The 21,037-nt window shown below is 40.8% G+C and overlaps 1 protein-coding gene across 1 annotated transcript in view; it reads left to right on the top strand.

Annotated features, from left to right (window-relative positions):
• ADCY5 (adenylate cyclase 5) overlaps positions 1–21,037 on the top strand; it is a 221,185-nt gene that overhangs the window by 132,745 nt on the left and 67,403 nt on the right. The window contains exon 3 of the mRNA XM_049804028.1: positions 1,878–1,999. Within this exon, the coding sequence (XP_049659985.1) occupies positions 1,878–1,999 (122 nt within the window). The remainder of the gene's footprint in view (positions 1–1,877; positions 2,000–21,037) is intronic.

Below are 21,037 nucleotides of genomic sequence, written 5' to 3'. Positions count from 1 at the left end.
CAACAGCATATACACCAGTTACTCTGGTAAGCATACAAGCGTGTTGTGCTTTTGCGCTCAATTAGTACACTAACAGCTGACAGAAGCCTGAGGACATGTGCATGATTCATGATCTTCTTAAAAAAAAAGTGGATATGTAACTGTTAGCACCTGCAGTATGCTAGTGAAGGTGAGAGTACTTTAAAAAACAAGTATCTTGTCAGGACTGCTGCAATTTTGAGCAGAGGAGGTAGAAATCCCTCCAACATATCATCTTCTGTATTATTACTACCTCTTCAGAGACTGGAGGCAAGAATCAATCTCTTTAAGGTACACATTGAAGGGGAAAAAAATGGAAATACTGGGCAGTGCCGCAGACTGTAAAATGTCTCAGAGCATGCTGAACACGTTTCCAGTGAATTCATCTTCCTGTTTCCCCCAAAGTTCCTCTCTCTCCTTAGAGGAAGAAATAAATGGGGAACTTTCAGTTAAAACTAGGAATTAGAAACCAGGAACATGCCTATAACTGCAGTATGGGCAAGAGGTTTGGTGACAGAATTGGTACAGGATTGCTGACCCCTCTGAGTCAGGACTGCATTTGAGCCCTACTGTTCCCTGTGTCATTGAGAAGTAATGAGCTGTTAGATAAGGTTAGGGATCTTCGTTTACACCACGCTGTGTTTGTGTCCTCAGGAAGGAAGGCCCTTTTCTTCCCTCTGCTCACTGCAGGTAAAGAAAAACAAAGACAAGAACCGCACAAGCATTTGGGGTCCTTGAGCTTTCCCAGAGCACTGCCTGCAGGTTGGACCACAGTGGAGCTGATCCCAAAGGAGATGCTCCCCACCTTCTTCAGCCATAGCAAAAACTTCCTTTGACCTGCGAGGGGTGTGAATGGGAATAAAATGAAGGTCTTGGCAGGATTTCTCAGGACACCTGAGATACACAAATGCATCCCTGGGGCACATATTACCTGCAAATTTAAATTCTATAGCTTCTGCATGAAATTGCCACCAAATTTAGAATAATTACAAGCATAGGCTTTTGTGTGAGGTTTTTAGGAAAATTACCAGAAAGTCATCATTTTGTCATGAAACTAATTTTTGCCTAGCACGCAAAACTATATACAGAACAGCTTACAAAATAATGTTATTAAAGTCACACTAAAGCTATTATCAGTAAATAAAAGTGCCAAGTGAGGGTGGAGAGCCATGAATTGTTGATGACAGAGGTGGTTACTGAAAATGCTCTTGTAGGTGAGTGGGTGGGTTTACAGGGCTTAATGCAATGGGGCACTAATAGTGGTTTTAAATGTAGAAGTATAATACCGCGTTGTATAGTTGGGCTAACTTTTCATGCTAGTTTTATCGGGGCATTCCTATTGACTTTTTAGCTGCTAAGAACAGGTTTGTGCCTGTTGGGGGGAACGTGCTTAGATGATTAGATAGGAAAGGAAGGAATTTTAAATGGTGCCCAAGGGTGTTAGGATATCAGTCCTCTGGTGTTAAGTGAAGGAGGACTTCACGGTGGTGTGGAGAGGCTGTGTGGGAGGTCAGATAGTATCCTTTGTCAGAGTCCTTCCAAGAATGGTGCACGGGCACTTTTTGAGTTGCATGGCTCCTTCATTTGCAAGAATTGACAACCATGAATTACAAGCCCACTGCAGATGGGATGAAAAATTATAATTTTTCTTCTAAAATCATCGAATTCTTATTGTGATGTTGGGACAGAATTGCATATGACTTGTTAGGGGATCGGTTGCTGGGTTTATGGAGACCATTTTGCTTGGTTGTACTCATCTCTCACCAAATTGATGACTCATTTCTCCCCAGTAAGGAACAAAGTGTGTTTGTTAACTGGGCAGCAGGTGTTTTAATTGGTTCATCTGTCTGACTCCACAGGAGCGTCTCCTGCTCTCTGTACTTCCTCGACATGTTGCCATGGAGATGAAAGCTGACATTAACGCCAAACAGGAAGATATGATGTTTCATAAGATCTACATCCAGAAGCATGACAATGTCAGGTAAGAGCAGCAGCCTATCTCCCAGCTGCTGGGGAGGAGGGCCCCTCCCAGTGCTTGGCTCTTAATACCCAAGGATGAAGATGACAGTGACACATAGTCCAAATAAGTGTAAAGACTCAAAAATGTCACTAGTTGACTTTTGAAAGTTTGTTTATAGGACAGGAGGAGGATTGCCACATTCCTGCAACATCTTCCTTTGAGAAGAAACTTTGACTGCTCTCTTTCCTTAGATTTTTTTTTTTTTTCCCCCCTTCCTTTCCTGGGGTAAGTCTCAGTGGTTTTGAGAAGGTGGTATATTTGGGTTTAGTTATTTTTTGACAGTTACAAACACCCTTCTGATAAGCCATGATGGCATGCAAGTTAAAAATTGGCAACGCTTTCCATGGGGTGAAATGCAGAGCCCAGTTGAGGTTAAGATCACCTGGAGTGGTCTCTGCCAGTTTAGAATTACAAGCAGGGGGTCTGTTACTGACTAAGCTGTTGACAGCTCAGTCACCCAAACTCCTTGGTCTACCTGGATGAGCGGAAGAAATCGATATCCGATCTCTGACAAATCATGCAAGATCAAACCTAGTCCATGTTGCTGGGGTAGTCCAGCACCATGAGCTTCTGAACATCACCAGATTCCCACTGTCCACTTCCCAGGGAAGAGGCAATAGAGTTGTACTTTAGTTGTTTGATATCTTTATGGGCTGCAGTTACAAAGTTAAGTTTAACTTAATCTTGATTCATTTTACCTCTGCTATTGTACCTGACGTCTCTGGGGATCACTTATGCCTCTGCTAAACCAGGTCCTGGAACTGTGTAACAGCTCTGTCAGTCTATAAACACTTCTGCTGAGACACAGGGACTGGGGACATAGAGTTTCCCTCCTTCCCCTGTCCATCTCCCCTCCCAACAGGAGGTTTTCCTGTAAACTACTTGCATAGCCTTCTCTCTTGTGTAGCTTTAAGTACGTTGGTGAATTATATTTTCTGACACTCGGTGCTCAACAAATAGAAGTGGATTTCTTACATCTCTAATACACTGCACCCTGCATAATCTCCAATAGCTGATGCAGTGAAATTTGTACGAAATTCTAAAACATCTGAAGCCATTTCCTTAGCACTGAGGGTAGCAGGGAGAGGTAATGTACAAGTAGAAATTGGGAGGAGGTTGATCACTGTTGAATGTAGAATCTGATATAAAACTTACTGAAATCAGGGCAAGTCTGTGTGCTGGCTTGGATGGACTTCAGTTCAGCCCTTCATATTTTTGGTTGGACTCATTAAACAGATAAAGATCCACTAGCAATACTGAAGAGAAAAACATTATCAGATATCGAAGACAATAATGGTTCAGTGATGAAAAATAAAGAATATACATATGGTGATGAAGGTGAGGGGAAGAGGCCATCTAGAGTGCCCTCAGCAGAGTGCTACAGTAGATTAGATTAGGTTTTGTGTCTTTACATTCATTTTTTCCTTAATGGCACTGAGCTTGTTCAAGAAGGTGTGTAAATTTCTTGTGACAGACGCCATTTGTGAATTTTCTTAATTGAGAAATTACTTTTTTCCAGTACTCAAAGGTCAGCTTGACATTCTAACTGAATGCAGTTCATTAGATATGCCATGAGACTGGTCAGTATGGTATTGTAGTCTTTCACATCAATTTCCATATGTCATTACTTGCAAGTTTGAAAGTTGTTCAGTACAGTCAAATCTTAGTAAAGTTGATTATCTCTTTAGGATGATACTTATTTGAAATTTTAACTATATCACTAAATAAACAAAAACTAAACAAACAATAATAAACTAAAATTTACAAATTAACAATTTTAAAGGGAGAAGGGAATCTGACAGAACGATTATGATTGGAAAAAATAGCCCAAAGATAATGGCTGGTATGGAGACATGGAGACTGCAACAGATACAACAAAAAATGATGCATGACCCGGAATATAGAAAGAGAAAACAGTTTGCTATGATTTTCAGTTATGGCTGTGAAGTAACGTGAAAGGTGAAACATGTATACAAAAATGGACGTATGCACCAATCAGTTCCTTGGACTGTCCTGATGGGTGGCTAACAGGAAGCTTGCAAACATTTAATTTTCACATCTTGCATATTTATTGAATAATATGAACCTTTCTGTAATATATTATCTTCTGCAGCCTAAAAGTAATTTTAACTTTGTTCCTCATGATAATGAGTGTTTAGGAATCAAGGCCTTGCAGGTGCTGACTGTCTCCAGTGCAAAGGGAGGCTGAGGTCTCAAAAGATCTTGCAAGGGGAAACAACTTAAATGATATCTTCCTCAAAGTAGGGACTTTGTTGTCTGTGCCTATGAGGTCCTAAATGAAAGCCTACTGGGATAATGGAAAAGGCTGGAAAAAGGAAGTAAGAAATGGGAATCAAATAGTATCTGCACTGAGAGCAAATAGAAGGTAACTTAGGAACATCTCATCTTCATGTACTTCAGGGAAATGAATAACTAAGTACGAATATTGAAAAAAGGAAACATGATTTGGAACAAATGACTCATTTCACGCTAGGAGTTCAGCATGGAGCCTTTGCTCTTGCCTGGGTGCACTGAAACCATCTCTAGCGGGATGACTGTGGATGATTTTGAAGCATTTACGTGCACACAGAAACACACTGGTGGTGGGGGATAGCGTCTCAATGAAGTGGATTAATGAGCTGGCTGAATAAAAGCAAGCATGCTTTTTACTTTTCATGGGGAAACGCTCAAGGGGAGGCTTTTGTGATGGGAATGCTCCAAGCAATTTTGTTTTGGTTTTGTCACTATTCAAAAATGTCATAAGATCTAAGTTTTTACGAGCTAAAGGTTATTGTGTCAAGGCAATTGAGAAGTATGTGAAGTCGGTGCAAGGGTGCTGTGCCCAGCCATTGAATCTGGCTTCCTGTTGATGATTTATGAGCAGGAGCATTTCCTCCGCAGTTCGTAGAAGTGGAAAGGTCCATGTGTCTGCACAGAGTTGTGGGTTCCCTCTTCCATCAGCTGTATTCAGCGATTCTTTTTTCCCGCTCTCCCAGATTAGTTAAAAAGTTAGATTATAAATGAAAGTATAACGGATGGGAATTTTTATTGGCTATTGATTTAAAAGTTTGGTAGCCATCATAATGCCTGAAACCTGAGGTCTTAATTTTTACTGGATTTTTCAGGGTGAGGTTTCTCACCGATTTCCCAGTCAATGTGGAAATAATGAGCCGCACTGACACTCGAGGTTTCCATCCAGCCGGGTTTATCTTTGGCCCTTTGAACTCGGGAGGCACAGGAACACAGCCTCGTGCACTTAGCCTGGTTTGACATTTTGTGTGGGAGAATTGGTTTACTAAATTCTATCCCAGACAAGATTAAATATTTTCATTTTCAGGGATGATTTGGTCTGGGCTTCTGGGACCACCTCTAATTTTAATTAAAAAACAAACCCAAACCACTCTACCAGCAGAAAATGTTATTCTAAAATTATGTGAAGTTACGGGGGGAGGGCGGGGGGGGGGGGGGGGGTGTCTGTTTCAAAATGAGGAGTCTTTAAATGACCAGTTCTGCTGAGATATGCTTAGTTTTACATACTAGGTTACATGCTTCTTTTTTTCTTTTTAAAAAAGCTACATGCTGCTTTTTCTTTTTTTTTTTTTTAAGAAACACAAAGTCAGCTTAAAACCTATGTAGAAAAGACATCTTCCTCAGGTGCCAGTAGTAGGTCTGTAAAAGGCAGCCATGATCCTTTAATAAGGGACAGTTCTGCCATGGTATTTCTTACTGTGTTACACTTCTCTTAGAGGGTGGGCTATTTCTCTGTTTGGGGAAAGACGATGTTTTTATGCAAAATACAGTGGTCTTTCTGACCTGAATGGGTAAAAGCAAATCTTTTTTAGAGCCTTATCAGGACTTCCTGTGAATGAGTTCATAATCTCCTGCTTATTGTTATAGAAAGTAAAGTTCAGAGACTAATATATCCACAGTGAAAATATAATTTCCTGTCAATTTTTGGCAACAAAATTTGTTTCAGGATTATGTTGTTCTGAAGAATTTAGAGTGATGACGAAACTTAAGATGAAGAGGTTTGGGGTTAATACACTCTTTTTTGATGCAAATGAACAGAACCTTTTAACAGAGAGTGAAACTGTTTCCCATCCTGATTTGTTGAATGAGAATTAACTTTGACAAATCCAGAACCTCAGAGCATGATTTGACCTTTCCCACATACGTGTGTGTTAAATATAAAGTCTATTGTCAAATGCAATCAGGAAAGGAGTTCCCAAGACTATGCAAGTAATTTTGTGTAAACAACAAGGTGAATTATGTAACTAAATCGGTTCACGTTATCATGAATGAAATTATGTCTGATAGATAAACCCTAAAATACGCATAGATAATATTGTTTATCTATCATGCTTCCCAGGCAGAATTTTAAATGTTTTACGTTACTATTGCTATTTATAGTATCTCACTGAAGTGATAATGGCTTTAATGTTATCTGGGTTTGGCCAAATATAGTGATCTCTGTGCTATAAAAGGAGGTTTGAAGTCCTCTGTGAAGGGATAAAGGTTGGCTTTGTCATTGAAATTCCTTTGATGAACTGTTTCAAGAAGCTTATTTTAGGGCTGGCATCCAAGCGCGGTGAAAGTGACAGTTTCCTCTCTTCTCCCCTTCACATAATTCTTATGAATCATGTACTCAACAACATTAACCTGAGCTCAGAGTTTTTTAAACATCTTGACAACTTGAACTGAACCATTTGCAGAAATGAAACAGTCCATTTGCTTTCGCTTTGTAAACGAAAAACATTTTTACCTCATTTTCTAATTTAATTATGTTCTAATGCCAAAAATTCTCCCCTTAAAAATGACCAAATAGTTGCACTTTGGCCGAGTGTCAGGATATTCAGACCAGCCATGTCAACTTAACCTCTTCACCTTATAGGTGTTGTGATGCTTAATTACTTGTTTAAGAAGTGCGTTAAATTCTTAGATTGCAAGGTGCTTTGTAATTGTTTGCTCTGAAATTTGTGAAAATTTCAACTAAGCAAACGTCGTTTGCCTTCCTCCTCCCACTGTCCTCGCATACAGGACATCTAGTCTTAATGTTTCTTGGTGTTAAAGAACTTATCAATATAAATAGTAGTACAAAGCTGAGCTCTGATCACAGCTAGCAGGGTTCCCAGCATACAGCTGTAGCTGGACATATTAGTGCTGTGGCTCGCCAAAGCAATGTGCTGCTTAGTGGTATATTCTTGTTGGTGAGTATAGGCATGAGGCTGTTTTTTCTGGCTTGCTAACAGTGCCTTTTGAAATGCTAAATGGGTTCCTACCCAGCCCAGGTCAGACAGTGGGTTGGAGGTAGTTATGCCAATGGGCTGGTTTTGTTCAGGAGCTCATCCCAATTCAGGTTTCGTGCTTTTTCATGAGAGGTTATTGAAGCTAAGCAGAAACCAGTTTAATTTTACCATCTATAAATAAAACTACAGTATGGTGTGTATAAATTTCTGACAGTTCTTCCATGGATATTTCCAAAGGTCCCCCAAATTTGTCATCACAGCCAAAGTTTATGTAGCTTTAATTTCTACGGACAGCCTCATTGCCAGGAAAGGGCAGGAGCAGTAACTGTTTTTAATATTTGCTGTATAATCCATCTCCCTCCTTGTCTTCTCCCCTTTTTGGGGCGAGGCAGAATGAAAAGTGATGGTTTATGTTTGAAGATGAGGAGGAGCAGCATTAAGCAGGAGGAAGCCCAAGAGCAGGTTTTATCCATGTCCTCCTTCCTGGTACTGCTCTCCCCACCAGTCCGTGAGCTTTGATCTCCTCCCAAAATGTGTTCATGGGTCGGTTTGTTGTTTCTCAGCATCAAGTCTTAGCAAGATCTCTTACCTCCTTTTCTTCATTCGAAGCATATGCCCACAAGCAGTAGAAGGTTATTTTTGCAGGTAGGTGGGGGGAAACTGTGTGGGTTTCATGTGGGTTCAGGGGCCCCCTGCGTTTAATTGCCATAACTTCTGATTGAGGCTGTAGGTTGAGAAAAGCGAGTAGGAATCGATCAGCCTTCCCACGCCTTTCCCCAAGTGACAGCAGTGAATTTTACCTACATGAGAACTCTTCTGTTTCCCTGTCAAGAGCCAGCTCCTGGGAACTTCACCTGTGTCTGCCTGGAGTGAACCTTGGCTTTTTAATTTTTTTATTTAATTTTTGATAAATTTTTAATTTAATGATTATTTTTTTTAATTTAGCAGAAATTTTTAGGAAGTGTGGAAGTAGGTTTGCCCCACGGGTGAAGTTGAATTACTCTGCTCTTACTACCACTAATTGCTTAACTCTTCCTAGCCAATTTGTTGTTTTTAAGAGGAAAAATCAGTGCCTTTTGGAGAAAGGCATTCAAGCTAAAATCCATGTGTAAACGAATTGCTTATTTTGCAGCCATTGTTACGCCTGGACTTGACATCAAAGCTGTGCAATAAGTCTGGCCGTTAATATTAAACGGGGTGTTTCAACCCAGGGTCACTCCCTCTTTTCAATACATGTGTGTCATGGTTCAGTCTTGAAAACTTTTAAGCCAAAGAATAGAGCAGGTTTATATATTTCATCAAATCAACCTCTGTGCACGTGCAGAGCATCCTTTAAAAAGAACAAGTACATGCTAACTTGTTTAAGTATTCATCTGAACCTGACTGTCTGCAGATCTTTCTTTTTGAACTGGAAAGATATTGTGATCTTGGTCCCTACTGGGAACTCCTGGTGTCTTCAGGGGCATGAGAGAGCCTTGTACCCTCTGAAGAACAAAACAGAAAAATAACTGGCTGCAAGGCACCCCGCTGGATGCATTGCTTAAACACATGTGTTGTAATAAAGATAACATACCAAAAGTGCAGCGTGCCAGGTGATTGCAGATCTGCAGCCACCAGCAAGCCATCCGCAATTAGGAAGGGCCTGTGATGTATAATTCACACCCTGCTATTCTGAGTTTACACAAGGGTCTGTGAAGTTCACAGGGTGATGGATTGAAGAGTGTTAGATGTTTTAATGATGAACTACTGTGAATAGTAATTTGGAGAAAATAATGAAGGTGCCTTAAGAAGTTTACAGAGCAGTATTTTAACTCACCAAGGTTATTTGGATTCTCTTTTTTTCTTCAATAGTACTAAAAAGAAATGAAACTTTTAAAAAAATGTAAGTTGGCCTGCTGATTGGCCTGGTAGTAAAAACAAATGCATCAAACTTACAGTAAAGAAAATTAATCAAGTTATGTTTATTAAACTAGTCCACCCCCACTCTTCTTTATTGTGGAGTAACCTTGACAAGAAAAATTGAGTCTTCTCTAACCAAAACTTTACTTTTGTAAAGACTTGCTTGTACAGACTTGCTTTCCTCTTGTAAAGACTTGGTTAAATTTTGGTTAACGAACTACTTTGTTATGTAATTAACACGCAAAGTGGTTTTAAGAACATTGAGTTTATGTAACATTTGAAGAGGTTCTTGTTAAAATCATCCTACCTTTTTGCTTCCTCCTTAAACTATAATGACTGAAAAGCAAAAATCAGTTCAACTTCTTACTCTGTAATGTACTGAACTTTGCAGAACTATTTAAAGCCCTCTTACAGAAGCTGTAAAACAGAGACACGGTTTTGGATGGGGATGGATTAACTTCTCTTGTCTTACGCTATATTTATATCCATCAACAATTGTTGCTAATTTGTGCATCTGTTCGTACTGGTTTATATAAATATTTTCACACTGGGTAAATGATGAAGATGAGACGAAAGCTGAAACCAATTAGTGGAGAAGACTTCTCAAGTGGTCTGGTATCCTGTGACTCAAGTTAGCGCTTTGCTAACGTGAGTCTACGTTGTGCACTAACTGAAAGTCATAGTATATTTTTTGAACTTCCTCTTTTTTATTAATTTTGCGTGTTACTAAGTGGTTAAAAAGTTACGGAGAGGCTGGTACTGACTGTGCAGACTGCATAATTCCGTAAATGGTGTTTCTATAAGAAACCAGGCTAACAACAGGTCACTTCAGAAACAGAGTTAACAGAAATAAGAAGCAACAGAGGACTGCACAAAACAGCAAAGGAGGCCAAAGGCCAAAGAGATAAAATGAATTTCGGCGTGCGTGCACACCCACCCCATTGGCAGGGCACTGGTCTTGTGGAATGATAGAGGTGCTCTTTTTAGAAAATTGAGATTTTTCTGTGTCCATTTGTGTTTCTGTTACAAAGGCCTAGAATGATGCACAGGTTTAAATGGTGAGAATAAGGATTTGTAAGACCATGTAGGTTCTGAGGACTCGGAAGTTTGCAGGTAGTTTTCAGAAATTGGAAAGAAGTGTATGTGTGATAAGGTTTCAAAAACAAACAACATACAGGAATATAGGTATTATCTTCCCTGATACCATGACCAGCAGGGATCTTTGTCTGTGGTTGCTGTATGTGTATTTGGCAAACATCTGAGGCTCTCAAAGGCACTGGGAAATTCTAAGGATGTTCTGGACCAGTAACCATGTCCCTGTTTGAGCCGAATCCCTTAAATATATAGGAGGATGATCAGGGTTTGAAGTCAGCCCCCTCAATCCCAGTTCTGCAGAGTTGACCCCCAAGCCCAAAAACCTAATACAGTGACCACTTGTGAAACTTGGATCTGTGTGACTATCAGCAAAATATTCTCCCCTAGCCTCCTGTTGCAGAGATCTCCTCAGTAAGCGGCATGCAGAAGGCTGCATGACCATGGCTTCGTTCAGTTATAAGATCATCTGTAAACGCCTGTTTGTCCCTACCAAGTAGCTGTGCAGAGCATCTGGAAGCACAGCTTGCCCTCCCACATGAAGAGGAAGGTTGAATGTGCGAGGCAGTGGGGACTTTTTCCAGCGGAGAGACAGTAGCGACAGTTTGTTGATCCACCATGTCAGCTCATTTGTTTGGGTTTTTTTGTTGATGTTAGTTTGGGTGGGGTTTTTTTAACTTTAAGCATGATTCCTTGCAGAGCCTGATAATACCCTGGCTCCATTTCCTACTCATTGTAGGGAATGTGTTGCTGATAGGAGATCACTAGGACAACCCTCCTTCTTCTGACAACTACTTAATTTCTGTTATGTCCAAGGCCTGGCGGACCCATACATCAGCGCTGAATGCAGTAGCAATTTGGAGAGGTGCTTTGTAACATCCTGGATCACAAAGGAGATGAGAGACCTATGTCTCAGAGCTGATGGGATATTTGCAGGGGTGGGACTTAGGCAAAAAGACAGGAAAGACCAAAAAGTCTTGGAAAGCAAGGAGCAAATTTAGCAATTGTTAGTGATGACTGGAGGAAAGGAGATGAGAGAATGGAAAACAGATGCATACAGTTTTAGATAGTGGACAGTTATGTGCCGTGGCAGTTCTGGTGGAGAGCCTCCAGTCCCGGGAGCGCACACACCAATGCACTGCTGCTTTCTGCTGCGGCTGTTTCCAAAGAATGAGCTAATAAGAATCAATTTGTAGAACAAAGCAAACAAAACTTTGGCTTCTACTCAGGGGAACTTGAGCAATTCTAGTTACAGGTCAGGCTTCAACAGAAGCCAAATGCAGATCCATAAAAGTGTAATTATTCTGTTTCATTTGGAACCTTTTGTTCTGGATTGCATTCAAAACTACTGTAAGCCCCTTTGTGAGATTCTTTTTCTTTCCAGTCAAGAGAAAAAGAGGCCTTTTGATTTAATAGTTCTACTTTGTTTCAATTAAAAAGGAGAAAAATCCCACGTCGTCCTTGCCTTTCTTCCTTAAGAATCTTCCCTTCTGCAGAATAGCAGGTCACAGTTTAGGATGACAGGTCTAATGTAGAGACAAAGTTGTGTTACAGAATATAAATGGTAAGTGATATTCTGTTTTTAAGATCTAGTACTCTGTCATTTTCAGCTGGAAACCGAGTAAGATTTTGTTATTGAAATCAGAAGCAATTACAAATTTCTTGCGAAGCCCAAAAACCTTGAAATTGCATATGTGACTTACCTACTGAGCTCCTTTTCCTTGGAAGTATGTAATGGTGGGAGGAGTAAATTGAAAATGGTATCTTCTCTGAAAACTTAAAAATAACGGGGAAAAAAAAGAGAGAAAATAGTATTGGAGAACAACTGCACAAAACTAAAGCTGTGTTTAAGGATGAAATGTGTGATTTTGGAGGAGACCTCTGATTCTGAGAACAGCATAGGAGGGTGAAAATATTTGTTCATCCACTATAAAATGGCACATCTGCTGAGAATCATCCAGGGCTACACTTTTGTAATGCAGACACCCAATATGGACTCCATTAGCATTTATTAGATCTGTGTATTTCACTTAAATAAATGCATTCACTGGCTTATTTAAATGTATTTTGTGTATACTTTCATCTCTTTTTAGGTTATTTTTCCTGCAGATTCAAGGATCATTTCTAGTGGAGGATCATAAAAGCTATATTTTGTTGGTCCGTCATGTCTTGCAGCTTTTTATTTTTCCATTATGTATATCAGACACAGCACTTATTGTATTACTAATAGCTGAACAAATTCTAAGTTGTCTTGCTGGGTAATGGGCACCGCGTAGAAACACGTCCTTGCATTTCTAGTGCCTTACACTCACAAACTCTCGTGTAAGCATCCACTGCTACCAGTGACCCCACAGGGGAGGTTAGGGCTGGGGAATGGTGAGGCTGAGATTGACAGTGATTTCTTTAATTTGACTTGGTAGTGAGGCTGATTAGAGCTCAGAAATGCCTGGCTCCCATTATAGAAATGTCCTAACAACTAGACCTTGCCTGTGCTGCGGAGGAATTGTGCAGAAGGAACAAGCAGGGAGTGTGCACAAACACATGCGCTCTTTGTGCTGGGGACTTCTCGTGACTGCTGGCTGTATCTGCAGGGGGAATTAGCACTACATTTCGGCTGGGCTGCTACACCAAACGGGCATCTTTCTGTTCCTCACTAAAATGAAAACCCAGAGAAATTAATGAATTCAGTTAACATTCCAGGTGGCAGAAAATAAAACACAGAGGTACTGAAGATCTGGAGGGACACGAGTGGTGAGGCATGCCACGCTCATCTGGGAGCATAGAGGCTCGACCCACATGCCAGTGTAGGTTATCTGGATTCGGTTTTCCCATGTGCCAGAGGGCGTTTGAGGCCACATCTCCTAGGAGAGGCCCTAACCAAAGAAGGTGTCCTCATTCTTTTTTGTTAACTCTGTTTAATTTTTTTATATGAAAGAATCAAACACTGGAGCAGCGGCTTGAATCCCACTGTCCCATGTCATAGAGCATGCTGTAATCAGCAGGGCAGAGCAGGGCGCTTTCTGTCTCTGTCTCTAATTATCCTGAGTATTTTATACATAATGAGCAGCTGCAGCAGCAGGTCCTGAGGGCACCCCCATTCCCCATCCAAAATAGCCTGTTGTCCGGTTCAGGCTGGATTCAGGCAGAGGAAAAATGAGATCCATGTTTTCTCACTTCTCAGGCAAAGGGTCTTAAGAGGCAGTTTCCTTGTTTGCATTCTCACTCCATTTATTTATATATAGCAGGCATTTGCAGAATACTAAGGAATCAAGGATACAAATTTCTGTGTACATTTCTATTCCTTAAAGATGTGCCAGTCTGTTGTGACGGGCCAGTAGTATTTTAGCTGGTAGGAATGTGGACTCCCAGCAGAGATTTGGCTACAGTCATGTAGCAGGCAGTGCGGATGTGGTAGGGATGTTCTTAAATGCTGGGCACATATCCTTTTTTATTGGAGTTGCTGACTTAGTCTGAGCGCTGTCTGTATTTCTTAATTAAAAAAAAACAAAACAACCAAACAAAACCCAAAACAAACAAACACACACACCCCCCCCCAAACAAAGAAAAAAAACCCAAACCAAAAAAACCAAGCCTAGTCAAGTATTCCTGTAAGATGCTATCATGAGGCTCAAACTGAAGTGAAAATGTTTCTGCTGGATTTTCTAGCCTCACTGGTCCTTGATTAACCACAGCATGTCTGAAATAACCAGGACGGACAGAGGCCAGTGGGATCCTGGGCATGATTTACTTTTGTCGTTGACTGCTGTTAACTTTTTTTCTGGTTCTCTTTGTAAGAATGCTGGTGACTGGCTGTTGTCAACAGGATTTTTTTTCAGTTGCATAAGGACTGAGAAAACAGTATCTGTCTGACTCTTCCACAGTGAATGGCTTTCAAGTTAAGCCATGGCTGCAGTTATTGTGCTCTAGCTGTGACACTATAAATAAAGTTATTAACAGCAATATGTAAATGGGTTTCTATTTTTGTTCCCTGTATTGTTTGCAAAATCTAGGGCAGTTATTCAGTGAGAATCATCTGCTATTTAGCACTGAGCCTACCAGCATTTGATTCTGTGTGGGCTGCTGCTTTTTCTTCCCCCTTTCTTTCTTTGCACTGGCTTTTAGAATCCAGCTCCTTTGCAAGTTTGTTTGTTGTGGTGTATAAGAAATCGAGTAGCTGTGCTAAGCATTTTCAGGCTTCCGGAGAGTGGCTTGGTACTTAAGAATAGAGAATCATCTCTTGATATCTGAACTATAGAAGCATTAAAAACAACTACATGAACATCAAATACCACAGCTGCTATTTGCCTTAGCGCTATTTGTGCATCTTGCAAATTCCAGTTTGTTCAAAGATCTTTACGGTTTGTGTTTGTTTGCATGCTCTGTTTCCTTCTGCTTCCCTCTCCATCACTCCGGATCTGCCTGACAGCCATGGGACCTGTTCATGCTGGAAACTTGTACCACATTTATGCATGCAGTTACAGTACAGTCCCCCAAGGGAGAGCACAAATAGGTTGTTTTAGAAACACTTTACTACAGTCACGACTACTCCTATCTGGAAGAGCAAATTATTCTAATGCAAGGCATCTGTTTAGAAACCTGACTGCATCTGTGCTAGGGACAGGAGCCGTCTTGCTGTTAACATATATACTCTGTAAGATATTTCACAAGACAGTTTGTTGAAACTTATTCCTGCTCTGCAAGTGAATTTAGCTCTGGCTTCCTTGAATCGCCTACGGGGAAAGTCCCAACCTGTTTGTCCTGTGACTCATTAGCCACAATTTTATTGCCAGCTGTGTTAGCCTTCAGATGGGCATGTGTCCTCCGTGGCACTTTAATTCCATTTCATGCAGCTTTATGAAAGGCCACCATAACGTTGGGACACCAGCAAGCCGTGTCTCCAGTTTCACTCCTTGCTTGAAGTAGTGGTTAGTTTTATGGTGTATATATAACAGATGAATATGCAGAAGTGTTTTGAAGTTGTGACACCCGCTGCTCTGAACTGAACTGAACTTGTCCTTTCAAATGCCAGGCACTTTATTTCATTTTTTTGTTTTTAGTCCTCAAGCCAAAATTGCCATTGTAGTGGCATAGAAAGTAAGCAGAAATCGGCTAGACTGGTTTTGCATAGATGTAGAAAGGTCTGACACAGTAACTTTCCTCTTATTTTTATGGTCTGAGACATGCTACCATAATATATATATTAAGTGGTCTCTAAGGTGGCTTTCTATGCTATAGAAAAGATCTGATCAGACTCTATTGATTTTCTTGGTATCGGTTCACTGGTAAACTAATAACTGTTTACAGGAACTTCATTTGGAGATGATATTTTGTGAATATTGAAAGTAGCAAGCAAATGGCTTAGTGAAATATCTTAATGCATTAACACAGAAATTAAAGTTTCCAATGGGAAATGCATGAGAAAAGCCATTTCGTTATACGCAGATCTATTATTCTGGTGGTGTCAATTACAGTAATTCTCTTGAAATCAAGTTAAAATTATATGCCTGCTTCATTATGAGAAGAAACCACTGATTGCAAAAATCAGGGGAGATTCAGTGGAAAGTTAAAAAGACTTACGTATGCAGTGGGCAGACCTGCCTCACCATGCGTCCTGCTCCAGCGTCTCAGGAGAAGATTTTGTGTAGATGTTCCCTGGACTCATGAGGCCAGGATTCACATTTCTGCTTTGCCCTGGTTTTCCCACATGACCCTGAGCCCCTTTATGTATTTTCTTTAGATACCATACTGCTGCGTGGTGTTGCTTTTCTAGCATCAACGACATTTTAACAATTGCTTAATGCCAGTTCAAAGACTTCATACGCTTAAGAAGGTAGAGATGCAATGGTCCATTTTATTTTATAAAGAAAGAAATTTGAGATGGAGCCAACTAAGTAACTGATCACAGAATCAAATGATGGGCTGTCAAAGATTAGACTCAAGGTGTCTTGATAGCTAGTATCTTGACCAGCATAATAAAACAAAAGTGGTGTTAATGTTTTCTGATATCACAGTATATAATCTGAATGCTGTAAAGTAGATTTAACACTGCTTACTATTTATGAAATAATGAACATGTGAAAAGTATTTGGAATATGAGATATGTTAGGGGCTGAAGAGGTGTATAGAATTTAATATTCCCTGTTCAAGGATGATCTTTGCATAGAAATACTCATTTAGTGAGCTGAACTATACTGCCTTTTAAGGGGGAGTGTTTTTACTGCTTATATTGATTGTACAGAATTTCATTATATTTACATTGTTTCTCCATGGCAGCTGGAGTTTTCTGTGTCACCAAAGGGAACCAAAGATAGATGTCAGCTCAAGTGCCGTTGATCAATTTCGATGTGATGATAAATCACATCTTAAAAAGGAAACAAACACCTTAACGTTAAATTGTAGCCCTCATAAAGTTGGGAGAACTTTACTCGTGAGTTGAGGATAGCTATTAATTACTGGTTCTTATCAGGTAAGGAATATTAATGTAGTGTACAATAACCAGATAACGAGTTCAATTTCCTGCAGGATTTTTTCCTTTTCGTTTAATTCTGAAATTATGGCCAATCTCCCTTCTCACTGAAAACATCATGTGTTTTATTATTAAATTTATTATCAGGTTTGTTTACTAATTAATAACAAGTTGATCCCTCAGTTAATGAGCTGTACCATTTTCTTTGGCCAGCCATTTTACCTCTCAAAATAACTAACAAAGGATTATATCTTCATTTAAAAGTTCTTCACTGATGTTGCATTGGTGTTTCTCAGAAAAATGGCCATTACAAAGTGTGCACAGTTAAGTTTCTCTATATGCTTTGGGTCCATTTCTCTTTACAGTTTCATCGGTGTCATTTTAAAAACACAACTGCTCGATTCCATTTAAAAGTACAGAAATCGGGAAGCAGCGAGTCAACTCATTTTGACTGTTCCAAAAAGGACAGTAAGACTCATGTTCCTATTTTTCAGCAATCATTTTTCCCAGCAAATAGCCACTTCAGTTTTATTGATCTAGTAAGCTCCCAAACGTGAATGGTAGTTGTGTATACAGAACATCACATCACTTGTCCATTCTGAGCTTATCCATGAAACAGTCTGCATATTTTGGTACCTTCTGTCCTTGGGAAAACAAGATAACTATAGGAAAGGCATAGTTGCTCCTTAATGTTTTAAATTATGACATTTATATACCAATGTAATGTTTTCATTATGTAGTGACTTTCCAGAGGGAAAACCCTGACTTACCAAAATTGCAGAGTAAATAAATGACAAAAGGACAGGACGCTGGGGAAGCCAGTGGAGAGAGTGAGGAAGAAGTAAGGTTAGGTTGAAATGACAGCTGCATGCAGAATTACTGCAGCTTTTTGGGTAGGGAGTACAAAAGCATCATTGTTTCACTGAATATCCATGATACCAGGGAAGAACAGATTGAATGCCGTTTGCACAGCTATGAAGAGCTCATTCTTTCACCATCAAAGACAAAGACCTGAGCAATATGTAACAGAAGGCATCCCAAACTTGGTTAGATGCAACTTAGTTGATCTCTATCCCATGTGCCTGACCCAGGATATACATGTGAAACTGTTAACGGCCTGTGCCAAAATTTATTACTCTGTTGCCTTCTCTGACAACTGATTGATTGCTGGCACACAGCCTCTATGCAACAGGTTGTCTTTTGTTTTAATACTTAAGTTTTTAGTTGTTTCTCTTTCCTATTGCATTGCTTCTATGGCTTCAGTCACTTTTGCAAGCCATTCTCTCGAAGGAGGGCAGGGAGGAATAGTGCCAGACTCCTACAGCTGTGGTGGTAATGGATAGTCCCTTCCTGCAGAATTCTCTTAGTTCTGTCTTCCTTCTTGTTGGTTTTTGGCAGTATTTTGACATCAGAGATTGCTCTAATGCCAGAAAACAGACTGCAAGAATGCTCAAAGTGAAAAGCATGCGTGAAGTTTGAAAACCAGAAAATAACATGGCTTTTCCCTTTTTGTTTTATACGCAGTTCTGGATTTCAGGCTGTCTTGTGGGACAAATGAATCTGAGATTTATTTTGGTGTGGGTTGGATCCAGCTCCAGTTTGGACAGACCTGCTAGCTCTTTTGCACTGGTCAGGCAGACCCGGGTGAGTCTGGGCTTGCTTGGAGCCAAAGCAAAGACACATGGTCGGGGTCAGCAGTATGCATGGTTCCTTTGCGCCTTTCTGCAAAAGGCCATGTATATTCTTCAACTTTGCCTTCCTAAACTTCCTTGGGGTTGGAATAGATTTGGCATCTTTCTCACTTATATGGTTTTGCCCCTGACCAGAATGATTGGAAAAATTTCCACATTCCCATCAGTCCCTTCTTAGAAACATGAAAAAGGTCCAAAGTCCCTCCTTCTTAATAACCCGAAATCTCATTTAGGCCTCTTGGATTTCTTTTTTATGTTCGACAGACAGCAGCATCTAATTTGGCTGCAATGATGGAGTAATAAAATTCCTTCCACTCATCTCAAAGACATCCGTAACATGCTCCACCTATAGTTTGGCTGGTAGCCACTGCATAGCTATATTTATTTGTTTTGCCTTCCCCAAATAGTTTTTCTTCCCAAAAGGCTATTTATTACTTCTGTTTCCAGTGAAGAATCAATCTGGTTAAATATAGCCTGCTGAAATAGGAAAATCTTTTAACTCAAGATGTTTAGAGGGAGAGGGTAGCAAGCTTTTCATGTTTAAAATAAAAAATGAGTACTGATGCTGCTTAGCTATAACTAAGTTCCAATAACTGGGGTTGCTACTCATGCTTGTAAACTGCAAACCTAGGAAGGTCATGGAAAAACTTCTCCCTGTATGACTGGTGCAGTCTTCCCCTTTTAGTTGCTGATTTCAGGATCTTAATTTCTTCTCATTTCCTGCATTGACAGTGAAAGACAAACCACAGGCATCAAGGTGAGGAGCACTGACCATGATGGAAAGTATGGTGCCATTTTTCTCAGAAGCTCCTGAGTGCCAGCAGGGTCAGACACTCTCAGCAGGGCATTCCCAGGAGCACATTGCTAACGTAGACAGAGCTGCAACCGCAAACGCTGAGAGTTTGTGCTGGAGATGTGCATCTCCAGCTGAGTCCCCCAGGCAGTTCTAACCTCCGGTAACACTCATTTGAGAGCAAACATGGGAAAATCAAGTAAAAGCAGGGTTCTGCAGTTTATATCCTTGCAACGAGCCTTGCTGTCGTCATGCAGTGGCTCTGCGGATGGCAGTCTGCACGTTGCCACTAGTGTCTCTGAGAGCCATCTGGTCTCCTGCTTCTTTGTCAGTTTTTACTCTGTTACCAGTTTCAGTTGGTATGGTCTTGCAGAGTGAACTTCTCAAATAGGGGATGTGGGTTTGGTTTACATTTTTGGCTACTTTGGAAGAGGGACAGGAGGCTTTCTCTCTTTTGCTGTAAAGAAAACGGTGAGGACGCTCACGCGTTTTCTGGGCTTTTGGTTTTGTAGGGGTTTGTGTGTATTTCCTCCTGTTTTGTGTTATTCTTTCTCTCTCTAAAGTCTTGCTTTGCTTATCACAGCATTTGTGTACATATGTGCCTTCTCACCCTCTTGAGCAAGTGGGAGCCAGGATGACTGATCTTAAGATGGAGCACTGTCGCGGTGCACAGCGGAGTCCTGCCTCCCAAGGGGGAGCTGTGACAGCTGATGTGTCACGGAAGTGCCAGGGCTCATTTGGAACAATAGGTGATTTCCAATACCAAACGGATCTTCTCTGAAATGACCATATAAGTTTAGGAAAGAGAGTGTATCTTTTTACTGTTGGGGTTTTTTTTTTCCATGACTGTAGGAAAAGGAAATATTTTAACCTCTGCTCTGTCTGATGTCCTGCTGTTCTGGAGAATGTTTTTTGCATCTCTAAGGCTTAAGGCCTTAGCCTGTCGCATAGACATCCCTCGAGAGCAAGGCTGATATACTGTTGAGACCTCAGTTAGTCTGGAAGTAGTTTGCAGCCTTTGCTGGACCAGTCGCTGGGCAGGCACTCAGCACAGTGGTCTGTGGGGGTCACTTCACCCTCCTTAGGTGGGTTTTGCTGCCCTTGCTCACATTTGTGCTGCTTTACCTAGACGTGCTGCCTGACCACGGTTACTGTGCCACTGCTGTGAACTTGTCCTCAGCTTGTTTGGGTTTGTCCTTTTGTTGTTGCTGCTATTAAATTCAGGAGGGAAAGAGCATTCTGGAATGTGCTCACTTAGTGTTTCTGGAAGCTGAAATCCTTTCCGTGCATAGGGTGGATAGAAGAGAGAGCACACAGAAGACCCCCACAGTCATCCCATCCCCAAGTGGCTATAGCTGGGAAACAGAAACTGGGTATATCTTGATGCCGTGTCTATTATAGGAACTTCTAGATGAACTTAATACCAGTTTATGCCACTGGAGCTGGAAAATAACTTCTGGGCTTGCAGTGCTGGTGGGGAACTGGCTTTTAAACAGATGTCCAAGTGCAAAAATTGACTCATTTACCGAACTGCTCAAGAGATGCTCCCACCTTGGAGAGAGGTCTTTTCCAACCTGAACCATTCTGTGATTCTGTGAAAGCCTAGTTTGGTGTTAGGGGCTTGACCCAGCCCTTCAAGTGAGTGTTTTATCATCTTCATCCCAACCCGTCCTTCTTCTTTCTTCTTCCTTTTTCATAGCATGACTTAATGACATGCAACACCAACAGCAGTGGATGGTGGTGTAAAATGACAGTAGCACCCTGAGACACTGTCCTCACCCATTAGCCTAGTGAATTCACTGACAAGGACAG

This window comes from Accipiter gentilis, chromosome 1 (genome assembly GCF_929443795.1).
Source record: "Accipiter gentilis chromosome 1, bAccGen1.1, whole genome shotgun sequence".
NCBI lineage: Eukaryota > Metazoa > Chordata > Aves > Accipitriformes > Accipitridae > Astur > Astur gentilis.
Note: the sequence above shows the minus strand (reverse complement) of the source record. Positions and strands in the feature narration are given on the sequence as shown.